This window comes from Condylura cristata, unplaced genomic scaffold (genome assembly GCF_000260355.1).
Source record: "Condylura cristata isolate star-nosed mole 26May11 unplaced genomic scaffold, ConCri1.0 scaffold00008, whole genome shotgun sequence".
Classification (NCBI taxonomy): Eukaryota; Metazoa; Chordata; class Mammalia; order Eulipotyphla; family Talpidae; genus Condylura; species Condylura cristata.
In genome coordinates this window covers 25,443,484-25,462,762 of record NW_004567109.1, presented here as the reverse complement: position 1 = coordinate 25,462,762, position 19,279 = coordinate 25,443,484, and the positions used below count along the sequence as shown (strand labels likewise).

At 42.2% G+C, this 19,279-nt stretch overlaps 1 protein-coding gene across 2 annotated transcripts in view; it reads left to right on the top strand.

The window, feature by feature from the left end:
* The first annotated feature begins 4,595 nt into the window (after nucleotides 1-4,595).
* EFCAB14 (EF-hand calcium binding domain 14) overlaps nucleotides 4,596-19,279 on the top strand; it is a 36,586-nt gene continuing 21,902 nt past the window's right edge. Inside the window, exons 1-3 of one of the 2 annotated variants that reach the window (XM_012722363.1) lie at nucleotides 4,596-5,745; nucleotides 7,160-7,308; nucleotides 13,043-13,188. In XM_012722363.1, the coding sequence (XP_012577817.1) occupies nucleotides 5,564-5,745; nucleotides 7,160-7,308; nucleotides 13,043-13,188 (477 nt within the window). In that variant the 5' untranslated portion in view covers nucleotides 4,596-5,563. The remainder of the gene's footprint in view (nucleotides 5,746-7,159; nucleotides 7,309-13,042; nucleotides 13,189-19,279) is intronic. The other variant, XM_012722364.1, reaches the window with a different exon arrangement.

Genomic DNA, 19,279 nt, shown 5'->3' with positions numbered 1-19,279 from the left:
ATTCGTTACCCTTCTTTCTCCCACACCTTTCATCTAGACAGATAGATGGATAGATGATAGGTCTACCGAGGTGATGGACAGTGTCTGAAAACTCTTTGAGGCCCCAACTACTCCTCCAATCATGTAACTCAGCAAACAGTCCATGAGACCCCAGCAATCCTAGGCCCTACTTCAAGTGCCAGGAGAAACAGAGTCTACTACAGCCAGGCACAAAAGATTATAGCAACTCCAAAGAAGCTATAGATAGCCTGAAAGGGGAATCCCAGCAGGGGCACCTCTGCCCACAAGAATGCTGGGAACCAACTGCTGCTTCCGTCCACTTGGGACCCACCGGGAGAGAGACCATTGTTTAGTTTGGAGCTAGGCCCCTTTTCTACCACCCACTCCTTCCCCTTCCCATTGTCCTAAGGCCTCTCAGGGTACAGGATGCAGCTGCCTACAGCAGCAAGAATGGTGGGGAAGGGGTTCGGGGAAGCAGATGTGGCTATCCTGGGAGAAGAGGCTTCATCTGGTGGTCCTTTCCCAGATGTCCTGTGAACAGAGGCCTGGGCCAGCAGACTCCCTCAGCATGGGGCTGGGCACTGGGTGCAGAGCTCGGCCTTCAACAGCAGATATCTGCCATTGATGAGCTTTGTGTCCCTGGACAAACCTCTCTCAATCACTGAAAAGCAATTTCCTTCCCAGCTAGAGTGAGAATACGATGCTTGCCTTTAAGTTAGTTTACCATAGTGAGGATTAACACAAAAAATGCCTGATACCTAAGAATTTTTAAGTGTTTGTTTCTGCTCCTTCCCCCACCCCCAACCACCCCAAACACACAGACAACTTTAAACATAGCCAAATACCAAGAAAGATGGTGGCAAAAACAATGTTCTGCAGCAAATGGATCAGCATTTTCTATTAGGTAAATGACAATGTTTAATATATCACATTTAATAATTAATGACCACATTAATGGAACAGCTGGCATTTTTGAATCAGGCACAGGACTTCTTTAGAGTTACTTGGTGAGTTAGGTGCTATTGGGGAGAGCTGCACCGATGGGTGACCAGTGCAGAAAGCCCACTTGAAAGGGTGTCCACGACTGGAAGTTAATGTTCCATAGTCTTCCTGTTGAAAGTCTTAATAATGCTATCTTATCTTAATCATGCTATCTTTGAATTTGTGTTTGTAAGTCATGTCCAAAGGAAGACTGGAGAGGCACTGGGGACTTAGAGTTTCAGTTCATGGGCAGTCCTGCCCCCCCTCTCCTCCCCCTCTCCAGAATGAGTTCTCATTTGCCTGTTCCCCCAGCTGCCTCTAAGAGCTCCTAAAAGAACAGACCTGAGCAGCCTCATTCAAAGGGTGACTCAACATAGGATGTTTACTCAGGGCAGGAAGGGTGTTATCTATAGATGAATAGACAAACAGGCAAGCAGAGAGACTATGAGACAGATCCAGAGTTGTTCCCTTACTTCTCAACTCCTCCAGCCCCCTCACCCAAACCCATCCCACTGGCCAGCCCCAGAAGAGGTGGCCTCCACAGGGAGGACAGGTTCTGGCTGGCAGAAGTCACTGCAGCTGGGTGATGCATCCTTGGTCCTGCCTCTCTCCCCTGGCTTCCTTGGCCATTTCCCTTGGAGAGAACATAACATCTGTAACATGGAGGGCCAGAGGTTAGTCCCGGGCCAGTCATCTCTTTTGCCTGGAGCTTCTCATGGCAGGAGGGCAGAGTTGTCTGCCATAATGATGGAAAGCTTCCCTTATATGCTAATAGCCACATAGGGCTTTGCAGTGGCCAATGAGACTGAAGAACTAAGTTATACTTTTAATTTAATTTTAATTAAGTTAAATTTGAATTTAAATTACCATTTATGGCTACTCTATTGGGTAGTAGTATTGAAGAAACAAAAGGTAACAATGAAGACAGAGTAACTACATCAATTTGGGACTTAAAATGCACTTTCACCAGCACCTTCTCCTTGGTCTGTCTATAAAATAGAGGGATTTTTTTTTTAAGATTTCCTTTATTTTTATGTAGGAGAACTGGAGTACAGGCCAGAGGTGTGGGAGGGTGAGAGGACTCACCAGAGACAGAGTGGGGAACAGAACAAGTGGATCTACTGAAATACCCTGTGGAGGGGGCGCAGTGGGGAGACAGGAGAGGTCTGCTGCGCTATGTGAGTTAGTTTCCTAGCTGCGGCTCGAACTCAGGTTGCAGTGGTGGGTCTTCACAGCATAATGCTGAGATTTAACCACTAGGCCACCAGGGAGGCCCTTTTAATAGTGCTGTTTTTTTAAGATTTATTTTATGTATGCATCCAAGAACTGGGGTATAGGCTCAAGGTGTGGGGGGATGGTGAGCTGCTTCACCAGAGACAGAGTGGGGAGCAGAACAGGCAGATTGACTGAAAAACACTGATGAGAGGAACAGCAGGTTGGACAGGAGAGGTCTGCCATGCCATGTGGATCAGCTCCCTGGCTGGGGATTGAACTTGTGCTGCCAATAGCTTCATAGTGTTGAGACCTAACCCTTTGTGCCACCAGGGAGGCCCCTGAAGTAGTTGTTTAACCACATTTTGCAGAGAGAAAATTTGAAGCTCAGAGAATTTAAGTGACATTTATGCTGACAGAGCAAAAAAGGATATGAAGCATGATGTAATCACAGGGCTCTTGCTTCCGAAATGCCGTTCATACTTCCATACACCTCTGCCCACTCATGTAGTCATCACATATTTATTGGAACATTGGTGTTAGGTGCCTGTCACAGGGCTAGACACAGAAAAACAAATAAGACAAAGGCCAGGCTTTGGGTGGGTATTTCTAGACAAAGATAGAAAATTGACCCAATAAGAATATAGGTGTAGAGCCTTCCCTGGTGGCGCAGCGGGTTAAAGCACAGCACTGAGAAGCTAAAGCCACTTCAGCATGAGTTTGATCCCCGCCCCGGAGATGACCCACATGGCATGGCAGACCTCTCCTGACCTGCCCGCTGCTCCACTCAGCAGTGTACTTCATCAGTCAGCGGTTCTGCTCCCCACTCTGTCTCTGGTGAATCCTCTCACTGCCCCTGCGCCTCTGGTCTGTACCCCAGTTCTATATGCATAAATATTTTTTAAAAACAATATAGGTGTAAATATTACTTTAAGTGACTTTCTTTCAAGTAGCTCAAAGCACTTTGCTTTAAATATCATCTACTTCTGGTGACTCCAATGTATATTTCAGGTCCCAAACTCTGCCCAGAAATCCAAGTGGATATACCAAGTGGTCAGTTCAAATACTAAATTCGCTTCTCAAATTTGCCCCAAGCTTGCTCTTCCCCTTGATCTCAGTCAATGGCAGCTTCTTTCTCTTTTGCAGCATTCGTTACCCTTCTTTCTCCCACACCTTTCATCTTAGCCATCAACAGATATGGCCAGCACTGTCTCTTCAAGGACATTCAGAGTGCTCTTCCTCTCCACACCTGCCACCTTGATCTACAATCATCATCTGTATTTGGCCTGAACAACTTGCTTTCTTTTGTTCCTCACTCTGTCCAGATTTGATTTTCCACACAAGAGCCACAGTGATCCTCTTCTCAGCTTAAAGCAGCAAAGATTTCCCCAAGTCTTCACAGTGGTCCATAAGGTCCTGGAGAACTGACCCAGATGCTTCTCTGACCTCATTCCCTATCTGCTCTCCTCTTCTTCCTCAGGTCCAGTCATACCATGTCCTCCAGGTCAGTCCTTCCTCATGGCCATTGCACAACTCCCTCCCTTCTTGCCACCCAGTAGCCAAATGTCCCCTTATCACACAGGTATTCCCCACCCCTTATCATGTTTCAATTTTCCTAATAGCACGTATCACTTCCTGACATTTTATATAATCACCTGCTGTTGCTCCCCTACACTGGAGGAATAAGCTGTCATAGGAAATACAGAACATTCGGTTAAATTTACATTTCAGGTAAACAACCAATTAACTTTATAGATGCCCTGGATGCTGCATGGGACGTACTTATGCTTTTTTTAAAAAAATATCGTTGTAATTGGAAATGTAAACTTTACTGAGAGTCCCGTGTTTTTAATGTTGCTAAATCTGGCATCCCTACACAGGAAAGCAGGGAGAGTGGTTATTTTGTTCTCTGCCGTATCTCCAGCTCTAGAACGTTTCTGACACATAGTAAACGCTAAATAAATATTTTTTGAATGAATTCATATGTTCGAACGGGTGATTACTCTGTAACACGTCTAAATATTTAATAAACAGGCGGTGAGTCCGAGGGGTGGAGCCTCTAGGTGAGGTCAGTCCAGCTCACGAGTGAGGGCCGGGACACCTGGCAAACTTTCGAAGCAGGTCCAGCAGCTGCGCGCTGTACCCACCACCGCCCCAGATCATCAGGAAACAAAATTCTTCCCGGACTCTGACGAGCTGCGCGTCCCGGGGGTGGCACCCCTGGGGGCGTGGCCCTCCCACAAGGGAGGCGGGGCCTAGCTCTCACCAGGGCCCGGGCCTCTTTAACGCCCCGCCTCCCCGCCTTCGCTCGCGCCTGGGTGTGACGTCTTCAGAACGGCAGCCAATGGAAATGTGGCTTACTGGCAGGCGGCGCCGGCGGCCGCTGCCAAAGGGGAAGTGAGCTGGGGCTGGAGCGATGGCCCGGGTTTGGAGCCCGCGGCCGCCGCCGCCGCCACCAGCCTGTTGGAAGCAGCCGTGGCCGCAACCCGTGCGGGAACCGGAGTCGCGGCTGGAGTGGAGGCGGCGCGTGTGAGTTGCCGAGAACTGCCCGTGCCGGAACACCTCAAACTCTGGGCGGGAGCGCTTCAGGTGGGCTGAGCTGCGGTCGCTCCTCAGCACCACCCTCCTCCCGGCCCAGACTGCAGGGCTGGGGTCTCCCCAAGCGCGGGTCTGGCCCCTCCCAAGGCAAACCCTCCCAGCTGGGCGCTCAGTCTCTCTCGGTCTTGGGCTCGCTTCAAACTCAGGAAGAAGGCCGGAGGACGGTAAACATCCCAGACCCGGACATTTTTTCGGTGCCCAGGCTGTGTCGGGGTTGTAGCCACAGGAGCCTCCTTTTGCTGCCACCTCCACCTAGCGAGAGACTGGCGCGTTCACACCGTCTCGCTCTGTACTTCTCCTCTCTCCCATTCAAGAACAAGTTTCTTTTCCCTCTCTATTGGAATTCCACCCAAACACCCATCCGAGTCGTTGCCTAGGTCCTGAAGCACCCTTAGAGAGATTATCTACTTAATCAGGGATGAGTATCTCTCATTCTTGACTTCCTATCCTCTCGAGAAACAAAGGTTGCTTCCCTTAACACCCTCTTAAGTTAACTGACACTCCATGCCCAGAGCCTTATCCATTTGGGTCACCAGCTCCCTGGCCATCTCTATGTGACTTCCCCTACCCATCTGAGTTCCAGTTTCCTCTGGGCTCCAGTCTTCAGCCCCCACTGGATCTGGTCTGTCCCACCCCTGGGTGGGAGTGACCAGGGGGCTCTAGCCCGGGATTCCCCACCCTGGAAGGCAGCTCCAAGGCATCGAGAGAATTGGGCGTCGGGTACGAACCTGGCAGCTCAGGAGTGGGTGCTCCACTCACCCCCCACAAGAAAATGAAAAAGCGCAAAGAGCTCAATGCATTGATTGGCCTGGCTGGGGACAGCAGAAGAAAGAAGCCCAAGAAAGGCTCAGGCCACCGCCTGCTTCGCACTGAGCCTCCTGACTCAGACTCTGAGTCTAGCTCCGAGGAGGAAGAGGAATTCGGTGTAGCTGGAAATCGCTCTCGCTTTGTCAAGTGAGTTATGCAGTGGTGAAGGGTGGGAGGGGGGAAAGCTACCACCTTGGATTACCAAGGCAATAAATTGAAGGGAAACAGGAGTTCTTAGAGGAAAAAAAAAAAAGAAGAACATAAGCCTTAGAAGGCAAAGGAGAATTGCCTTAGGGAAAAGTCTTGGGATCCGAATGGACAAGTTGGAGATCTGTCTTTTGAGTAGGGAGAAGGGCGCTGAATCTAAGGTAAGAGTATGAACTTGGGGAATATGCCAGTAACCCAGAGAAACCAAGTTGAGAGGAGCAAAGAAGCTGACATAGAGGCATTGAATCAGAGAAGCTTTGGCGACTACACCTTTTTTAAGAGTATGGAAGAGTAGAGACCTTAAAACTGCAGATTAATTATTTTTTGTACTTTTAGTGAGTCTCATCATGGGTAGCAGGGGAACATAGTGTGGAACAAACTAGAAAGCCAGAGCCTTGAGAATAGGTGGAGGGAAGGGGAGATAAAGAGGACGCTTTTCCCCAAACCACTTTTAGATGGTGCAGCCATCTAGACAAAGTGACCTTTGAGGACAGTGGGAATTTGGGATTCATGGTGGGAAATGACTAAAAGGAACCTTATGGGGCCCTCAGACTCTTTCAGGGTACACACTACAAAGAGTAGTGCTGAGGATGTAGATGCAAGGTTGGTGTCTAAGAGATTGAGTCCCTTGACGATTGTTTAGGATGTCAGTGGCCTTGTATTTTGTTAAAGGAAAAGTTGTATTTTTAATGAGCTTTATTTTTAACTAAGGCTAATTTTGGGGGGAGGGGTACGTGAAGGAATAGAAGAGTGCAACTGGAATTGGTACCCTGTTGGGTTAGTTTAGTGCCTGAATGCTGTTTGAAATTTAGTGTGAAATCGAAACTCCTTTCTACCTTTTCTCCCTTCTAAGCCAGCAAGCTAGAATGTACCAGGTGTCGTCTTCAATCTGCAGTTCCTGTTTCTCTCATTCCATTGCAGTAAAACTTGCTCAAAACTTAATGAAGTTTCAGTAAACGGAAACAAGCTTCCCTGTAGTATACATTGAAGAGACATAGATGGGCAGTTAGCAGAGGAGTGGTGGAATAAGAGAAGCCCTGGTCTTATACTTTCCTCACTAGGGCTGGTCTCTAGACTTGAATTGATAGTGATTCCCGTGAGCCTCAGTGCTCACAGGTGCTTCCTGTGGCCTTCAGGAACTCCCTCAATGTCATGAAACCTTTGTAGCCAGTAGATGAACTCTTCATAGGTCATACTTAATCATTTCAACCCGCTATCAGAGTTAAGTGTGTTCCCTGATAAATCAACTGTTTACTCATTAGAGAAGATTGTTGCATAGAGACACATATGTTCTCTTTCCAGCAGAGCTGTACTTATGCTCACTTCTCCTGCTTAAATTTGTTCTTCTGACTAGGGGAGACTATTTACGATGCTGCAAGATCTGTTATCCCCTCTGTGCTTTTGTCATCCTTGCTGCCTGTGTCGTGGCCTGTGTTGGCTTGGTGTGGATGCAAGTTGCCCTGAAGGAGGATCTGGATGCTCTCAAGGAAAAGTTTAGGACAAGTAAGTGGTCAGCCTTTTCAGAGTATACTTTTGGATTCTTTTCCAGGCAAAAATTAAGAGTTTTATTCACTCTGAGAAGTTACACATTTTTTAGCTTCTTAATACTTTTTCTAAGCTGTCAGCTTGAATGTGTTAAACAGCTGTTTGTTTTAAGCCTACAAACAGAAAAAGTGCTTGTTTTGTGCACCTTAGAACAAATAGCATCTGAAATAAAGGGATTGTAGTCAGTGCTTATGGTACAGAAGGGAAGTGCCAGGTCCAGGAGTCTGGAACCTTGGTTAACTTCCTTCCACCTGGACCACACAGGACAATTCCCTTTCTCTTCACAGAGCCATTTGAGAAAGAATGTGGGGGTGTTTGTCAAACACTTTACTCCTCAGAAATGATACAGGAGCATAGGAGTCAATAGTAATAGTAATAGCCAGCATTTATGAAGTGCTTACTGTGTACCAAGTCACAAATACTTGTCTTGTTATTCTTTAAAGTTTTACATACTCTAGATTTAGTTGTATTTTACATCCAAAGTACTTTCTCCCCACCCCCCAAGTTGTATTTGCATCATAAGCTTCAACCAGATACAACCAAAATGTCTTCCTTTAGCAATACTGTTATCTTTGGTTCTGGATTTCAAGAGCTAATTTTCTAAGCTAAGGGCCCAGTTTCTAGTTCATCTCAAATATCCTACCTTAGTAGTGCCAGGAAACTGGCCACCAGGTTTTTGTTTTTTGTTTTTTTTCTTTAAGGCCATGATGAAATCTGGCCCCCGAACTGGAATTAGACTTGTTTCCTTACTTCCCACCTTAGGCCTTAGGAGATCATGACATCCTAGCTTTCCTTTACTCCAACTTCTTTTTGCTAACTGCAGTTATTTAATTTATTTAACCTACTTAGGAACAGTTAATACTTGTGTTATTATCAACATTATGTGTTGATAATGTTTCTAGTGATATTCCTTAAATTATGTAATTATGTGTGTGTACGTGTATGTGTGTGTGTGTGTGTGTGTGTATACTCCTTGAATTTCTGGCACAATTTTCTGCCAGAATCATTCTTGACCTGATGGAATCAGAGTATATATAATGTGAGAAAGAATTTATGTTCATAGCAATATTGCAAGGTGTTTTTAAGGCCAGTATTTTATTTGTAAATGATAAGCAAAACTTGTAAACGAGATGCTCAGAAACAATGTTTACCTGTACTCATCAAAGACAGCTATCTGTGCTGTCATCTCTCAGTAATTAGTTGAGCCTCTTAGTTTTATGCTACAACTTGTTTTGATCATATATAGCAATTATTTATTTATATACTTTAAGACATTACTCACTTCTAGCCTATGGGGATTTTTTTCTCTGATTGCTATGTCCCTGTGTTTACAGGATACTTGCATAATTTATACCTTTGTTAAGCTTTTCAGAGGATTTCTTTGTTTAGAGACACATATTTAAATTGTGTACATGTTATAGACCTGCAGGTAGGCAGTCAACAAGTACATATTAATCACTCATTAATGCCAACCCCTGGAAATAATATGCCCAAAGGATGCCAGAAATTGTACCCTCTTCTGTAAGATCTGAGCAACATCTATGCAGACCTTGTCTGTACCACTGAGCAGCGTTCCCCTGTGACCTACAGTTGTCAGCAAGGTGAATGAAGCAGATTTGGACTTGTGAGTCTAGCTGCTTTGTTGGCTTTTGTTTGCTACAGTAGAATGCCAGCACTTTACAGCACTTAGAGCAGGATTCCCCAAGGGAGGTTAGCAGGTGGGACCTGTGACCTCGTCAGTCCATGTACTGACCTATGGACCATTTGCCCAAGGGTTTTTGTGAAAACCACTGTCTTGGCTAAATGCAGTCAGTCTTGGTGAGTTTAAGTAATCTTCTTTGTATTATGCCTCTACTTTGCATATTTTTTAATAAGCTCATTTTTTATTCTTGTTTTTCAAGAGGGTAATCAAAGTCACTGACTCAAATAAGACTTCTTAGCTTTAATACCTTTTCAGGAAGTTCAGAGCCCCTTGTTCTTTATTTCAATAAATTTTCTAAGACATCGTGAGAATAAGGAGGCAGGATTGCTGAGATGTCTGAAATAGAAAACAAAGCAGAGAGGCTTGGTTTTTCTCCTGTGGTCAAGCTGTAACTTGACTCTTAAGCTAAAAGTACTGGCTGGCCTTGAAACTCTTAGTCCATTATTCTTTTTCAGGAACCATCTACTTCAGAAGATGGCTGCAGTTATTCTAAGGAAGATTCTGTTTCTAGCCATCCATCTTTGTCAGCTGTGAAACAAAGTGAAGAGAAAGTATGGTACAGAGTGAAGGGTTAGAATTTAGAAGAAAAGGAAAGTCAAATAGGCAGAGTAACAATTTGGTCATTTAGGGCAAAACTTAAAAATGGCCTTGTGTTAATGAAGGCATTAGGATGTGCTGTCTGTGACAGCCAGAGTACACCAGCAAGAATGCTGGTGTTAGGAGTAGAAGTTGGTGCTGTTGAATCCTAGTTGCTCATACTGTGTGAAACTCAGTTAAATCACTTATTCTTTCTGAGCCTTCATTTTCCCATCTGTAAAAATAGAGAAATAGTAACACTACCAAAGCACTGTGCTCAGTCCTCTGTTATAACAGCTGCCATAACTGGATAGTAATTCCCTGGATGCCACCTTGCTGTCCATAGACTTCAGGGTCTTTTGTGTGCATTAAGGCTGAGTGCAGGTCTGTGCATGTGGTAGGACTCAATAGCAAGTTGAATAATTACATTAAAGTTTGTTGAAACTGAAAAGGCACATAAAGTATTGCTATTTGCTCTAAATATGTATTCTGTCTAAAGGGTGTATGCAGAATACTGCATCAGGAAACGATCTAGTGAAGTTTTCTTCCTCAGTATTTATATGTTAAGTGTTAAATGTGCTTTCCTTGTTGAAAGAATATAAGTTAGCAATCATTTTGTTGTTGTTGTTGTTGTTGTTATATTTCCTTCTACTTATGTAATAAAGTTGCCTTGACTGGGCTTATCTCCTAAAAAGCCCCAAATCAAATAATGAATGATCCCTGCTTGGCTCATACAGACCACAGGATCCAAAGTGTTCAAAGAACTTGTCAGCTTAATATGTTTATTGGTTAGTAATTGCAGCACAAGTTATATGTTTGTCTTATTTCCTCTACTATGTTTTCTACTTAATTCTAGAGACTGCATTAAAGAAAGACACACCCCACACACACCATACACACCATCCCTTTCTCCGCCCCTCACCCCCCATCCTTCTCTCCACCTCTTGCCCTCCCACCCTCAACCCTCCCACACTCCACTCCCTTGGGACATTTGACCATCTGAGAATAGCAGACATGTGTGGGATGTATTTTTTTCTTTACAACTTAACTGAAAAATGTAAAGCAAATGCAGCGAAACTCTAAATGCTAGAACTAGTAAATGTCATTGCCATATAAAATGAACACACTCTGCATAACCATGTGTAAATCAAAAGTTACACTAAAAAAAGGTGCATAGGTCTTTGCTGGTGGCACAATGGGTTGAAGCATAGCAGTCCAAAGCTAGCCGCAGCCACTTCAGTGCAAGTTGGATCCCAGGCCAGGGAGCTGACCTACATGGTGCAGCAGACCTCTCCTGTCTCGTCCACTGCTCCCCTTAGTAGTGTACTTAATCAGTCTACCTGTTCTGCTCCCCACTCTGTCTCTAGTGAATCCTCTCACTGCCCCTGCACCTCTGGCCTGAACCCCAATTCTGTATGTATAAATAAATAAATCTTTTCTAAAAAATGCTTTAAAGCATTTCAGGAAGTCTTATTTATTTTAAAAAAAAAATGTTGCATATTTCTGAAATTTTAATTATTTGATTTATTAATATTTCTGAATTTTCAGATACTGAGCTTGCTTGCAATCTATATGCTACCACTCCCTACTTTTGTCAGATTATTTTCATGTTGAGTTAATTAAATTTTACTTATTTCACTTAATAGGATAATACTCACTCCATTTCATAGCCTAAATCATTTTATTGACAAGCATTTGAGTGCTTCAGTATACCTGGCACTATACTAGGCCCTGAGAATATGTAAAAAATAAGACCTGTCCTCAAGTAACTCTCTCTCAATCTGGTGGGAGAGCCAGAAATAGTTACAGCACAGTGTGTTAAGTGCTTGGGAGTTCGGAGTGGTAAAGAGGTTCTTGTGGTTCAAGATAGGAACCTCGCTATTTGTGCTAAATCTTGAAAGACATTAATTAGGCTAAGGTCATAGGAATGAAGAAGGGGCAAGCCAAGGGCATCTGGGGAGAAAGAATAGCTTGTGCAGTCACCAAGGCTTAAAGACCCTGGTGTGTCAGGAAAGGCAACTTGGCTAGAAAGGAGATTGGAGTGATAAGTGATGAGAAACATCATTGGGACATAAGCAAAGGCGAGCCTTGGTCAGTCAGTAATACTGAGTGCCTGAACATGCCAGGCCTATATAGTCCAGGTGCTGATCCTACAGAAATGAACAAAGCAAATAATCTTGGAGCATACATTTTAGTAAATTGTTCTATATTGTTCTTTATGCCAGTTTTTTTATTTTAAAGAATACTAATTAAGCAGTCTGTGGTTTGCTCCAAAGGACCACTATCAGTATTTTATTTTCCATGAAAAGGAAAAATACTTTTTTTTTTTAAAGATTTATTTATTTGTGCATACAGAACTGGGGTACAGGCCAGAGGCTCAGGGGCGGTGAGAGGTTTCACCAGAGACAGAGTGGGGAACAGAACAGGCAGATCGAGGAAGTACACTGCTGAGGGGAGCAGTGGGCAGGTCAGGAGAGGTCTGCCACACCATGTGGTCACCTCTGGGGCAGGTGGGGATCGAACTCATGCAGAAGCGGATTTAGATTCTCAGTGCTGTGCTTTAACCCGCTGTGCCACCAGGGAGGGCCACGAAAAATACTTTTAAAGAAAGAAAAAAACTTTCAGAACTCTGTCTTCATGTTGGCAAATTTCTAAACCACTTAGGACATATGTTTCCCAGAATGGTCAAATATTCCTATATGTCATCTGACAACTTCCTTTACCTCCTATTTCACTTGGAGCTTTGAGTTGATTTGAGAAAACATTGCTATTTATGAAAAAGATTTAAAATCTTACTCCAAACAGTACTTGAAAGTTGGTAAAACTGACCTTGTCTTTGACTGATTTGAAAGAGAAAAGAGTAAATGTAAACATTTAGAGGCCTAACTCAGGACGCTAGCTTCCATATTAAAGGAGTAAGTCTTACTGACTCATCAAAAACTCCTTCATTGAATTGGTCAGTATTTAACATTTATCATTTATTTTACTTGGCCAGCTGTGCTTACTATTTTACAGCTATTCTTTCTCTTAATTCTAACGATTCTGTGAAATAAATTTTATCTCTTCATTGCAGATGAGAAAACCGAGCTCACAGATTTCAGTAATTTGTGCAAGATCACACTTAGTTACAGAGTTGAGATCCAAACCCAGCTCTCCACTAAGGTTCTTTGTTGGCATTTTCAGCTGCCTGACTTTTTAAAACCATATTGCCAGTAATGAAAAATAGCCCTGGGTTAAATGGAGCTTTAATGTTAAAGACACGGTATGGTTGCTAGCCATGAATTCAGATATCATCCTCCTAGAACTAACTTTTATTAATTAATCTTAACTCATTTACTATTTATGATCATTTTTATTTTGAAGCCACAAGGGAATTTTATGACTACTTACATTTTTTCTTATTTTTGCATTTAGTGGAATCTAATCAGAAAAGCTCATTCCAAGAAATTCCCAAACTTAATGAGGAACTACTCAGCAAACAAAAGCAACTTGAGAAGATTGAATCTGGAGAGCTGGGCTTGAACAAAGCCTGGTTAAACATCACCGAAATGAATAAGCAGGTAGCAAAAGTATGATTTTTACATTGGTGTAAGCAATGAATATTTACTTGTGTTGTTTAGTGAGAATGTATAGGTATAAGGAGCTCCAGATTATTTATCTCTTAGAAGTGGTGTTTTGTATATTGAGATTCCAACACACTAAATGCAAGTAAGAATTACATACTTACCAAGTATTTAAAATGTTAACCTTTTTATGCAAAAGAACAGCTTTAGTTACTCAGCTTTTCCCAAGGAGCAGTATAGGTATCAAAAGAGTGTTTTCTAACCTGGCAAAAAAATGGATAGCCTATTTTTATTAGCTAATGGGGACTTATTTTGTTTAATAGAGTTTCTAAATTTACAGATCTAGCTTTGGAGTATAGTGCTGTACACTGACCTGAAACAACTCTGGACAACTAATGATAGTCATTCTAGGATAGCACGGGAGGAGGTGCAAAGTTCATTAAATATTTTGGCCAGAAAAGCAAAAACTTTCCAATCCCTAAACTGGCCATATCTCACTAGGCAGTCATTACAAATGAGGGGCTTTGTCAGAGGAAAAGGGAGGGCTTATGCAAAGGGTGTTAATAAAGCTTTTATTATGTATAAGATGTCATAGTTGCCACTGGATAATTGTAGCCACATCACATCCCAGTTTTTATAGTTTAGTAAAAAGACGTACTCATTGAAAAGAAAACTCAAGTACCCTCACTGGGGATAAGAGCGAAGTCCCTTATTCAGAGTGGAGTCATAGAGTTCAATTGCAGGAAGCACTGTGCTAAAATTAAGTTCTTGCAAATATGTCTGAAGCTGTAGTACATGTGTAGGACATGTCAGTACTTAAGACTGTAGATCTATGACCTGGGCCAGTAGCTTTCAAACTTTTGTCTGGAGCCCATAGTGAACTCAAACATACACATATATAAATGAAATAAAAATTTCTGAAAGCAATAGCTTACCCTTAATATTAAGATGCTTTGTGGTATTTTATTTTTTATTCACTTCTGTGTTGTTTTTTAAACGTATTCATGAAGTAATGGTGGGCATTATATATGGTTTTCATCCTCTTAGTTATTTAGAAAAGAACAGGTATTTACTCCTTTAATTTTCATAAAAACAGTTAGATAAACTGTGACCTTGCCTGTCTTTACACAGCAAATGAAAGTATACTACAGTGAAGCACTGAGTGGTAAATAGCAACATTGACTGAGACAAACCATGGACTCCATGTAAATAGCCATAGAGTTTATCTTCGGTGTGAGGGGATCATTCAGGATGAAAAGACTGTCCTCTTTTCCCATCTCCTTGTAAATCAACATAGGAAGAGTGAGAAAGGGAGCTTAGTACTTGGTGTGAGAGGATGCATAGGTTTTCAAACCTGTGTATAGTATACATTTCGGTTTCTAACTGCTCTTTCACCAGAAATCTAGAAACCAAAGAATCATTTTATTCTTGACTGGCTGTTATTTTTTTTTTTTATAACAGTTTATTTTTACATCATTTTGTACATTTTTTTTCCCATCTCAATTGTAATCCCCGCGGGTTTCCCATCACCAAGTCACCCGTGTGCCATCACCATAATCCCATGCACTTCCCTCCCCACCCCACCCCATTTTTGAGCCCATTCCCCACTCCACCCCCACAAAATGTCTCTGGTATATGGCTGTTCATTATTCTTGTTATTTTCTCGCCTGGTCCATTATACTCCTGCTATGAGTGAAACCATCCCGTATTTTTCTTTCTCTTTCTGGCTTATCCCACTAAGCATGATCTTTTCCAGCTCCATCCAAGTTGCTGCCAAAGACATGTGTTTCTCTTTTTTGGTTGCTGAGTCATATTCTATTGTATATATATGTACCACATCTTTTTAATCCAGTGACTGGCTGTTATTTTTAATGTAAGAAGTGCCTAGAAAGGCAGGTAGCTGTAAAGTTTACTTTAATCCGAAGACTTCATAATTAAACTGAGTTCATATTTGAACTGAAAACCTCTCCATTTTAGTTTCAGTAGATTTTCAAAACTGGTCATACTAAGTGATGAAACCAGCCTGATGCAGAGCAGTCTCATGGAGTGTGATGGCAGTGTCTCCAAAGGGAGCTCATCACTGAGTTTCTGATGATCTGTTCAAATAAGTTGTGTTTGTCCTAAATCAAAATAGATCTAATGATAAAAATAATATTTAACCATGTTTTATACCTACGGGTAACTCTCAATTAAAATGCTTTTACCGGCAAATTTTTTTAAGCATTCAAAGTGGCTTAAACAGTAAGAAATTGTATTATCTGAACAAGAACTATCTTTTTCACAGTATGAATTAAAGTTAATGCAGCCGGGGGTGGGGGGTGGTGGTGAAATAAAAACCACTAGTTTGAAATAAGTTAAAGTCAAGTTTTACCTTGAAATCTTTAAACCAGTAGGTAAAATCTCATTTACTTTTCTGTTTCATGAAACTTCTGATTTTATACCCTAACCCACTCAATGGTTATCCGGGAATCTCCTCCGCATTCATTCTTACAAATGTTTAGTGAGCTGCTTTTATAGGACATGGATTCAAAAAGAGTTATCTTGAGCTGAATCCTGAAGGGCAAATAGGAGCTGGTCAGAGAATTCTGCAGAAAGAGAAAAATTTTCTAGCTAAAACATGAGTACAATTAATCCTCATCATTTGCAGTTTCCATTTTTATAAATTCACCTACTCACTCCCCAGACTCTAAACTTGTGATGCTTTCATGGCCGTTCACTGATAGGCATATGGTGGCGAAAAATTTGAGTTACCTGACAGATGTTCCAGATCAGGTCAAACAGTGACTTCTGCCTTATTTCAGCTCTCATACCATAGACAAGCATCCTTTTCTCAATAAATTCAGTGTCATGATTTCACATTTTTGTTGGCCAGGCAAGCATGCTTAGAGCAAAGGCACTTTTTTTTGCTCAATAAGTCAAAAGGCATTTTTGTTATTGATTTCAAAATGTCCCCCAAACATAGTGCTGAATTCATACTAAGTTCAAGAAGGCTGTGGTGTGTTTTAGAGAAAAAATGCATGTGTGAAATAAGCTTCTTTCAGGGTCAAGTTCAACAGTATGCCTTAACCAAGGTATCTTTAAACAGAAGCACATGTAGAACAAGGTCATGTATTATAGTGATCGTTTGGTGAAAATGGTATAACCAGAGGGCTCTCAGGGACACAATCCTTTGTTTCCCTTAAGAGCAATAATTCAGTATTCACTTAGTGTTGCTGCAATTGTCTAGATCCTAACTGCAAATCATGAGAATGGTGTATGCAAAAGCACAGGTGAATGAAAAATATGGTATGTTTGAGGACTTATATTTCATTCTAGCTATATTTTTGTGGAGAGAGGCTAGAAGAAAGGATATGTCAGCAAGAGCTATCAATAGCTTGAGCGCCCTTCTCCTATAGCACATTATATTTTTGGGCACTCAGTCCAGATATCTTATGTGATAGTTATTTTTGATACAGTTGCACTAGAAAGAGGTACACTGTATTCCAAGCTTTGATCATGATGATGAAGGTTATGGCAGCAATGATGCTGTGGTGGTGGCAATGAAGATGACTGTCATTCATTGAATGCCTTCTTTTTGCAGACACTTAGATGCACTACACATGCAAGCTCCTTTTTTGCTTCTTTAGCCCCATGGAGTAAGAAGAGGTATCCATTTTATAGCTGAGAAAACTGAGGCCCAAAAGGTTAAGTAATTTTTGTACACAGCTATGTAGCTGTGTTGACATTAAAAATACTCAAGGTCTTAGTGCCTGTATTCTTTGTTCCATTCCACCTTTCATTTTTATTTCCTCTATAGGATTCAGGAAGGGCTCACTAGATAAAATGGAAACAATGTGATGTCACATCCCTGCTAGGGCCATATTCATTCATCATTAATGATTGCTTGTTTTAGTAACTCTTATTTACTATTAAAGGACACTTAATTTTAGCCCCAAAGAAGCAGAATTTGAGCCTTTATATTATAAAATACTATAAAGCAATAGGCAAGCAAGTGGTCTTAGCTATTTTTAATTTGGTAAGGAAAAGTCATGTAATAGGCATAAAAATCACAACTTATCTTTTGGTTAGAATGTGGGATTTTTTTCTTAGTGGTTTCTACTTAATTCAATGTTTTAGAGTTTTTGAATTGCACTGTGTGCCTTTTAAAAATAAGTTCTGTAGGCCCTCCCTGGTGGCGCAGCGGGTTAAAGCACAGCACTAAGAAGCAAAAGCCACTTCCACATGAGGTTGATTCCCGCCTGCCCCGGAGGTGATCACATGGCACGGCAGGCCTCTCCTGACCCGCCCGCTGCTCCCCTCAGCAGTGTACTTCGTTGATCTGCCTGTTCTGCTCCCCACTCTGTCTCTGGTGAAGCCTCTCGCCACCCCTGAGCCTCTGGCCTGTACCCCAGTTCTGTATGTACAAATAAATAAATCTTAAAAAAAAAAAAAATAAATAAGTTCTGTAATGTGCCACTCCCCGCTGGCATTCTACAGTGTCTGTCAGAAAGCAGAACAGTCCCAGAGATATCAGTAGAAAGTGCCCCTTGTCTCTCCATTTCATCTACATATGTGGCTTTGCTGTAGTTTTCTACCAAATTGAGTGTTGTGCCACAGAAGAGAGGAATACTGAAAAATGGAATACAGTGGTCCCCCTTACCTGGGGTGTCAGTTTACCACCCATAGTCACCATGGTGTTACAAACAACAAGGAATTTGGGCAAGAAAGACTACATTCGCACGTATTACAGCACATTGTAGTAACTTTTCTGCTTTATTATTAGTCATTCATTTTTTAAAATAAATATTTAGCATACAAGAACTGGGGTACAGGTGGGAATGAAAGGGTTCACCAGAGACAGTGGGAAGCAGAACAAGCAGATGTACTGAAATACACTGCTGAGGGGAACAGCGGGCACGACAGGAGACATCTGCTGCCCCGTGTGGGTCACCTCCCTGGCTGGGAATCAGACTCATGCTGCAGTGGCTGTGGATACTTCATAGTGCTGTATTTAAGCCCTTGTGCCACCAGGGAGGCACTTATTAGTCATTCCTAATCTTTGCCATGCCTGATTTATACATTAAACTTCTCATAGGCAGCATGTATAGAGTTTGGTATTATATTTCAGGCCTCCACTGGGGGGTCATGCAGGTAAGGAGGAACTCCTAGACAGCTTTGCAGTTTGTGGAAATATAACTGGTGACCAGTGGGTGGCTAGGTCTTGTAAGTGAGTAAGAAGAAAGTGATGTTTGGTACTTAGAGAGTTAATTTTAACTGGTTGCTCTTCAGAGCTTACTGTTTCAGTGAGGCAGCTGATACCCTACACCCTAGAGTGTTTGGGATGTGGAGAAGGTGGGCAGTACCTCATCTTATCCTACTTGCATTAGCTTTCTGCTGCTTGTCTGGTTTGGGATGAAATGGTAGCTGCCAACTTGCTCTACTGGCTATTTGTGGGCCACTATCAATTCTTGAGGTACTTCTGATTCACATCAGGTGGCCAGAAGGTAACCACAAAATTGATAAGGCATTTAAAATAACCATATTCTTGCCTATCACGTTAGCCTTGAGCCAACTATGTACACACTTTGAGACACTGAGTAAAGAGACTCCTTCCTAGCACTTTATGGTTGAGGGTATTACAAGAAGGCCTAGCCGTGGATGTGGGGAAAAGGGCCATGGAAACTTGTCTAGTCCCCACCAAAGTGTTATGATATCTTTTTCTTAAATGTGTATTTCTTTCCCACGTTTTGTCTTAAAATTTTTATGAGTGATATGTTAATATATGTTTAAGATTTAGACAGTAAATTATAAATATATACAGAATCAACCCCCATCTCTGTATGTGGCCCCCAACTCTCACTCTTTCTCTCACACACACACATACACACACCCTCAACCCTCTAAGTGCCCATTGTCAGTAGTCTGGGCTGCATTCTTCCAGTCCCTTTTTCTGTGTTTGTGTGTGTGTGTGTGTGTGTAGGATTTACTGTTCTGTTTCCTTTGTTCACTGACTATAGCTACATATGTCGTGACATTTACATTATTTCTAGTGTTTTGCTGTTAAAAATAAGGAAGCAGTGAAGTAATCTTTAAGGATGGATAGCTGAAT